Genomic DNA, 9,230 nt, shown 5'->3' on the forward strand with positions numbered 1-9,230 from the left:
ATGCATTACATTTAACATTAAAAAAATAAAAATTAATATGTAAGTTATTGCAGAATTAGAAAATTAAATAATTACAACTAAATTTATTTATCATACAAATTTTTTACTTATTATAATTTTATTTAAGGGTCCAGTTCACAACAAATAATAATAATAATAATAATAATAACATGATCGGTATAATTGTGTGACTAAAAATTTAATACTATAACATACATAAATATATTTGACATAAGTTAAGAATAGGAATAAATTGTATCTAACAAAAATCACATTAATAATAAAATATTGATAGAATATTAATTATTATTAATGTAATATAAAAGAAAAATAAAGAATACATCAATTCATACAACATTGATACAAATAGCTAAAAAAAATAACTCAAATGTGAGAACTTGTAAAATAAAATTAGTGATATTCATAATGAGTTTTCAAACCTACGAATGAAAGATGTTTGATTCTTACATAATATATGATAAAATTTAATGAAATTTTGTTATGTTGCTGAATACCTAATATCTAACAAAAGTCCTCAATCAATTTCAAAAAATTATTGCTTGATTATTATCAATTTAGTCATGAACAATTATAGAGTTTGTAGGTTTAACATTCTATTATGTGTTGAAAAATTTCATAATAACTATATAATGTATCTAAAATCTCTCATTTCATCGTCTTCTTTAAACCCTAGAAGGTCAACCTCCACATATGTGACTCTTTCCTATTTAACAATAATTTGCAGCACGGATGTGTGCTCTTTTTTCACCTGTTGAATTGCCTATTAGATAACATGTATAGTCGCTATTTATATCACAAGCATTATAATTTTTATTTTTAAAATAAAACTAATCATAATTTTTTTTGAAAATTTTATGATTTATAAATTAACCAACCAATTTCATAATATAACTATGTAACTTTAAATTTCCTATTACACCCAAAAATAAATAACAACGGGAATTGAACATGTTGAACTAAATAATTTTTTAGAAAATGATAAAAATTATTATTTAGGAGTTAGATAAATATTTTTAAAATTATAATAAATTTTTACAATTAAATATTTTTTTTTGTTTAAACTGACAATATAAGATATTAATATTTTCATGCTGTCGAAGTCATTTTTAATTTTAAATATCAAATTATTTTTAAAAGTTTTTTTATTTCTAATTTTTTTTTAAAATTTTGTTTGTCATCCTACTGTAATTCCTGTTATGACACTTTGTTACTAAATAATAGTATTTTCAATATTTGTGTTCCTGTAATATTAATATTTTTTGAAATTAATATTTTAAAAAAATTTTATTTTTTTTTGAAATTTTTAAAATGTTTAAAATCAAATCGGATTTGAGTGGGTTTGTAGATAAGTGAAGAAAAATAATATAAAAATAAACAAATTTTTTTCAAAATTAAAATTAACTTCTATTTTTAAAACTATTCTTATTTAGCTTTTGTAAAACACAAAGAAATAAGTTATTTTTAACTTATAAATAAACTTTATTTATAAGTTTTAGTTTATTTTGATAAATTTTATGAATAAATTTATGTTAAAATGCATGTGATTTGAGTTAATTTTGTATACATGATATAAAATTATGAAATAAGTATTTAATTAAGTTATTTATTTAATAGAATTCTAAAATTACTTTTCTTGAAATTTTTCTAATTTAAATAACAGTTATTAAGAAACTTTTAAGAACACATTCTAAGAAAAGTATAAAGGAAATGGCCTTGTGATGTATTCCAGAATGATCTCTTTCTTAATAATAGAATTCTTCTTTTCTTCGCTGATACTTTATTCTGCTTATTTTCTTTATAATTGTATAAGTAGATGGAGTGGATAAAATCTTTGGTTTTACTTTCTCCTTTATCATACACTCTTCGTTATATCTTATTGTGATCGGCTACAAAGCATAAAAATCTATTGATCATATATATTCAGGTAAGTTTCGTTTATAGTTAGGTAAATGTTTTTCTTTTCAATTCCAAAGTGAGATAATAATTATTAAAATAAATGATATTGAGAAAATAACAAATATATCATATTAGTTTTTTTTTAAATTATTACACAAAAGAGAAATGTATTTTTAATTTTTTACCCATATATTTATAAGTATATACATAAGCTTATGTTTAATGATTATTTATAAATATTAAATCTTATCAATTCAATCGTTTAACGAGGTTATAATTTTATGTTAATCGTGATTATTTGTATGTTATATATATAAACTTAATTTTTACTGATTAAATTCTGAATAACTCGTACATGTAGATAAGGGTGGGTGGAGTTTCTGACCGTTTTCAGTTTCTTTTTTCCGTATAAGTTTTTGGAGGAATTACAGTGTGAGCAGTCAGAAAGCATGTATTAAATGAGCATATATTGAGGTACGTTTCTTCGTATTTAGTTAAATGTTTTTCTTTTCAATTCCTATGCGCATCTTTATTTATTTATTTATTTCATCATCAAATTTACATATTCATTACAATCAGTAATTACCAAATGATGTGAAATTGTTAAATATATCTTATTTGATCCTATGCCCATCTCTATAAATTTTGTTCCGTGAGATAGGTTAATTACTTCCTTTAAAGATATTTATTTTCCTTAACATTATTGCTTACATAGACCTTTAAATCATGACACTTGTAATTTTTATCCTAGAAAATAATTTTGTTCCGTTTTGTGAATAACACCCCTCAACAGTTCTTTTATTCAGCTTGTGCATTAGAAATATGTCCAAAGTATGTAGAAAAAAAAACGATATATAATCAATTTTGCACATCTACTCATTCGGAATTCATGAACAGCAACTTTTTTATATAATTCAATTTAAGTATAACAACAATGACAGTCAAACATTATTTTACTAAGTAAAGTTAGCTACCTAAACTATATGGTATTATTGATTTCAGTTAATCAAATTATCTTATATTTAATTTAATTATAACTACTTATAGACAATAATAGTATAATTACAACAAATAAATAATCACTTATTCAATATTGCTTTATGATTAATTATCTATTTATTATTTATCAATTCACCGAATGAAATACCATATCTTTATAAGTATAATAATAGAACATCGAGTCTTATCTATATGTTTCCTACCTATATGAAATGAAAAAAAAAAATTATATGAAATGAAATTGTTCATATTCTTCCAAGAGGTCAAACTTTGGTCTCTTGACTTCCCTTATTCACTTAAGCTACACTTACATTTTTTTTAATTAAGTTTTTTTTTATTTCCGTTAATGGGTACAAAATCTAAATAAATAAAATAAAAGAATCTAACTGATATGGAATGGAATTTCCTTAATGACAGGCAATACCAACCTTAAAAAAGTTTTAAGTTTAAAATATCTTTTAAAATTTACCAACACATTACCTCCTTCGGCTCAAGATATAGTACCATTAACTTCCCAATACCTGACCTCATTTTCATAGTGAAAATTAAAGTCCAAAACAAAACTACTGGTAGCCCTTTCCTATGATTAAGATACTCAATACTGAATCTCATGCATATAACTGTTAGTAATATGAATATCAAATTGGATGGTAGTTTTATCGATAAATCCTATGTAATGTATTTTCTTAACGCCATAAAACTGAACTGAACTAGTACTAAACATATTGTGTTTTTGTTGAAATTAGAAGATGAATATGAATTATATTTTTTTAATAGGGTTAATATTTTTTGACAAAAAAATCATTTAAAACATTTTTGTACGTTAAGAGATTAAAATAAAAAATTAAACCAAAACAAAATCAAAAGTTAATGAAGCAATATTTCAATTTAGCCTTATTTTTGTACCCCCTTGACTTTTTACTGCGAAACTTTGAAAATTTAATTTTAATGAAAAAAGAATATTTTCAGGAAAAGTATAAATGAATGGGCTTAGTAGTTATTCTGATACCTTCCTTAATTTTATAATACTAAGTAATAGAAATATTCTTTTCTTTACTAACACTTTATTCCACTGCTTCAATTCTTAATTACTCTTATTCGTAGGTGAGGATGGGTTATACTCTCTGAGACTGATTCATCCTCATACCCACTCTCTTCCCTTTAGCAAATTTTTGCAGTAATTACACTGTAAGAAGTTAGAAGTATGAGTTTTTGAAGTATAAATATACTGAGGTACGTTTCTTTATAAGTTTTTGCATATATTAATCTGAGGTACTTACCACAAAATAATATATAATATATTACCACATGTGAATATATTAATTAATTACGTGTAAAACTTCTTTCAACTAATCACACATACATATCAAACTGTTTTTAAAGTATATGACATGTTAGGATTTAAATATTAATAAAATCTAATAATATAAATTATTACCCAACATGTAAATCAATCGAAAATAAATTGTTTTAATTTAATTTATGATTTTAAATTTAAATTTAACTGAATGTAATTATGTTAAATAATTTGATTGAAGACTTTATTGCTCAGTGCATAAATATAAAAATTATTATTTTTTGTTATATTCTTATATAAAAATTATATTTCCTCAATTTTATCATACTAATGCATAAATATATGTTACATTGCTTATATTTTTTCAAAACCCTCTTTTTGAATTAAAGATATTTTTTCTTCTTCTTTATTCAATAAATTTACTCATTTTTCATAGTTTTAAATTTTTATTTTATTAATTTTTTTGTCAACAAATTTACTTAATTTTTAATTATTTTTTAACCTAAATAAAAATTAAAAATCATATAAAAATAAATAAGTTTTTTAAAAATTCACTTAAAAATAATCTAAACCCAATAATATCATTTTAGTTTGATTTAATTTTGATATTACATTCAAATCAAATAAGAATAACTACTATAAATTTTTAAATATAAATAGAAAGAAACTAAATAATAAACATCCTTACCATACAATTTACAGATTCATAAAATATGTAATAATTTATTTTTATATTATAAAAAAATTAGAAAATATTTACAATAATGTTAAATAAAATTTTATTTACACTGTACTATATTTAACGAATCAATTTTTATAAATTATGTAAAAATATTAAAATTATTAAAGTATTTAAATATTATTATATTGGATAGGGGTGAAAGTTCTATTCTTCTGTTGGGCTTTATTAATGAATTTATTTCGCTGTACATTTCCTTATTTATAGAGAGAGATGGAATATTTGGTCTTCATGACTTATGTTTGTCTTCCCTTATTCTTACACAATTTATAGCAAATATGATAAAATTCTTGAAGAATTTTTAGGAAAAGTTTCGTGGCATTTTTATTTCAATATATTTCTTTTAAGATTCGTTTAAATTTAATAATGATATTTTAATTACAAAACAATAATATTTATCTTTTATTATAATAAATTACAATGCTATCACAGTAGTCAATTTATATGAAAGAAAGCAATCAGTCAATCTTCTGGAAAGTGATGTATTCTCTACTCTTTTTTATTGTAACTGATTTATTTTTCACATATTTTTTATTAATTTTATTTTAAATTTTAAACAAATATAAAAGTTGTTACTTAATTCTTTTTTATTGTCTTATATAAACTTTTAAAATTTACGTAAATACTTATATTTATATTTATAAATTTTTTTATTGCTTTATATTATGAGGTCATAGAGTTAAATAAAAAAAAATTGTCAAAAAATTTATTGTTAAAATAATTTTGATTATATATATACATAATTGTTTATAAAATTTTATTTTTAATTATTACAAAATATATATTTATTTTCAAATAAAACACACGTATTACACAATCTATTATCATACAAAATAATCTTATGATATTTACCATCACTGTCTTCGAATCAATCATATGAAATAATATTCAAATATAACTATTAATTTATACAACCAAATTTTTATAATAATAAGTATTATTTTTAATTACATAAAATCAGATAATAACAAAATGAATCTATTTATATAATAGAAAAATAAATTTATAAGTATTATTTTTAAGAATTGTCATATTATATTTATAAATAATTTTTGAAAAAAAATTGATATAATTATAACATAAAATCTTATTTAAAAAACGATGCTTCATGAAAAATTGTGTGAATATAATTTTAAAAACATATGATGACATATAATCTTAATCTATATACGATGTATTTAATAAATTATAAAACATTCAAATCATAAGAATAAAAATATACATTCATAAGATGTTCGATAAATAAATAATATCTCAAGTTTTTACATTTTATCTTTTTAAGCAGAGATGAGTGAAATTGTATCTGGTGTGGCGAGTGCTTTATTGGCAAATCTCACAACCAAAGCTTATCATAAGATTGTGTGGGTATGTGGTCTCAAACGTGAAGTAGAGAGGCTTAAAAAGTCTGTGAAACTCGTCAGTGCCTTTCTTTCTGATGCTGAAAACAAGCAATTCAAAGACCAAAGCATAGCCCTATGGTTGAAAGAACTTAAACATGCACTCTATGATGCAGTTGACATATTGGATGAAATTGAGTGTCAAGAAAATATAAGTAAAGCGATGAAAATACATGGAGGTGTTTCTCAAAAGGTGTGTCAATTTTTCTCAGCATCAAACCCACTTGTATTTCATGTCAACATGGCTCACAAAATTAAGGAGATTAGAGAAAAGATTGATGAGATTGCACGTGAAAGGAACAATCTCGGTCTCATTCAAAATTCTACAAATGACATGGCTCCCAATAAAATGTTATCATGGAGGGAGACCCATTCTTCTCTACCTTCACGAATAACAGGTAGAGATGAAGAAAAGGAACTTATCATAAGTTTATTGATGAGTGAACCATCACAATCACAAAGCAAAAATGTTACTGTCATCCCAATTGTTGCAATGGGAGGGTGTGGGAAGACCACACTTGCCCAATTTGTGTTCAACGATTCAAGAATAGCTGATCATTATGATTTAAAATTATGGGTGCATGTGTCACAAGATTTTGATGTTAAAAGAATAATTTCAAAAATTGTTACACAAGAAGATGATACAAAAGGCAGAGGCGGTGAAGGCATGACCTTAGAAAGGTTGAAGACACTTCTTCATGAGAAATTATACGACAAGAAATTTTTACTTGTCCTTGATGACATGTGGAATGAAAATGCTAAAAGATGGCATGATCTACGGGATCTCCTGTTGGATACAATTGGTGAAAGGAACAAAAATGATTGCAAAATCATAGTGACTACTCGTAGTGACAGAGTTGCTGATATTGTGAAGACTGTTACTAAAATCAAATTACAAGTACTCCCAGAAGAGGAATGTTTGCAGTTATTTTTTAAGTGTGCCTTTCAAGAAGAGGGGGAAGCAAATCAACGTCCCAGGCTTCAAGAAATTGGTAAGGAAATTGTTGCAAAGTGCAAAGGTTTGCCACTAGCCATAGTGACTTTAGGGTGCATTCTTAGGTCACAAGAAGATGAAAATGAGTGGAAAAGAATCCGAGATAGCGAGATATGGGAAATAGATCATCAAAAAGATGATGAAATATTACCAGCATTAAGGCTAAGCTATTCTCAATTGCCATCTCCTCTGAAGCAATGTTTTTCTTATTGTGCACTTTTCCCTAAAGGTCATGAATATATGCCAATAGAATTGATTCCAATTTGGATGGCACATGGAGTCCTCCGACCCACGAATGAAAATGAAGATCCAGAGTGTCTTGGAGAGTTACATTTCAGGCAATTAATTTCATTGTCCTTCTTTCAATTTGTAGATCAATTCCGCTCACCTTTTGAGGACGAATTACCTTTTGACTACGATGTAGGGAAAGTTTTGGGCATTGGAAGTTACATAATGCATGATCTGATCCATGATCTTGCTATGTCGACAATGCATGGTGAGACTACAGTGATAAGTAGCGCATCTACACATGTCAATGAAAAAGTACGACATATATCAATTTCAACCAACCCAGACCAATTGCCTCTGCTAGCCCTCAAGAAAAACAAGGTTCAATCATTTGTAAATTGGCACACACAAGGAGATATCACCACGACAGAACCATTTGTAAAATGGATCTCTAAAGAATTCAAGTACTTAAGGGTGTTGGATTTGCAAAATTTGGCATTTCAGTTCCTGCCTGATTTCTTCGACAAGATGAAGCATTTGAGATATCTTAATCTGAGTTGTTGCTCTCAGTTGAAAAAACTCCCCAAGTCCATTTCCAAGCTCTATAATCTCCAGACTTTAATTCTTCAGGGCTGTGTGGCACTTGAAGAGTTACCTAAAAACTTGAGGAACCTTATCAACCTTCGATTTTTTATGATTACTGCACAAATCACAAATCTCTGCTTTGTAGATATAAGGTTCTTCAGTTATCTTCAGATTTTAACAATTTTCAGTTGTCATAATTTAGAAGTCATGCCGTGTGATTTATCACATTTGGTTTCTTTGAAGAAGCTGGTAATTATGGGATGTGAAAAGCTAGTTCGTTTTGAAGACGAAGTTGAAAATGAAGGAAGAGGGAAGCAAAATGAAGTTGCCAAGGAAATGAATCTTCAAAGATTTGCTATTGCTGGATCGCCCAAGTTGATCAACTTACCCAACTGGCTTCAAAGATCTGCCAAGACTTTACAACAAATTTGTATTTGGGATACAAGTTTAACAGCATTGCCAGAATGGCTTCCAAATGCAACATCACTTAACAGTCTTTACATTTTAGATTGTGAAGAGTTGTTGTCACTGCCTGAGAATATGGATCACTGTCGCAGCCTTCAAACATTAGGAATAATTGGTTGCCCAGATCTGAGTAAAAGGTATAAAGGGGGTGTAGGCCCAGAATGGAGCAAAATAGCTCATGTCCCAAATGTCTACGTAAGTTTCTGCTAATTTTCTTCATCCATTTTATATCTGTTATTTACATATGTATCTCTCTCTTTAATTGCTTTCTATGTAATAAAATATATGTTCTATAATTATGTTTTTCTAACTAATTTAGTGATTGAGACATCTAAGTTGATAACTTTTAATATGCATTAATTATGTTTGGATAATTGCTAAAAAAAGTCTTTATCTTTTCCCAATTACATAGTTTCTAATAAGTAAAAATTATTGAATTTTTTGTACCATGTAAGATGTTCGACGAGGAGTCAACAACAGAAGAAGAAGAATCTGGTGGAAGTCTCCTTTATGTATTGATTAAGTCTTTGTATTTAAACTTATAATTGACTCATGTTATAGGATTTAAATGAGAATGAGTGTGCTTATATTCAAAAAGTTTGTTACTAA

At 25.6% G+C, this 9,230-nt stretch overlaps 1 protein-coding gene across 1 annotated transcript; it reads left to right on the forward strand.

Moving 5' to 3' along the window:
* Window positions 1–6,239: 6,239 nt before the first annotated feature.
* On the forward strand, window positions 6,240–8,831 carry LOC113862170 (putative disease resistance protein RGA4). The gene has a single exon (XM_027495294.1). It carries the CDS (start codon window positions 6,240–6,242, stop codon window positions 8,829–8,831), a length of 2,592 nt encoding a protein of 863 aa, XP_027351095.1.
* The last annotated feature ends 399 nt before the right edge of the window (window positions 8,832–9,230 follow it).

Source organism: Abrus precatorius, unplaced genomic scaffold (assembly GCF_003935025.1).
Source record: "Abrus precatorius isolate BTA unplaced genomic scaffold, Abrus_2018 Scaffold3, whole genome shotgun sequence".
In the NCBI taxonomy this organism is placed as follows: Eukaryota; Viridiplantae; Streptophyta; class Magnoliopsida; order Fabales; family Fabaceae; genus Abrus; species Abrus precatorius.

What these genes read in the sequence shown, in the direction of transcription:
- LOC113862170 (XM_027495294.1), top strand. Translation starts at nt 6,240, where the DNA reads ATGAGTGAAATTGTATCTGGTGTGGCGAGTGCTTTATTGGCAAATCTC.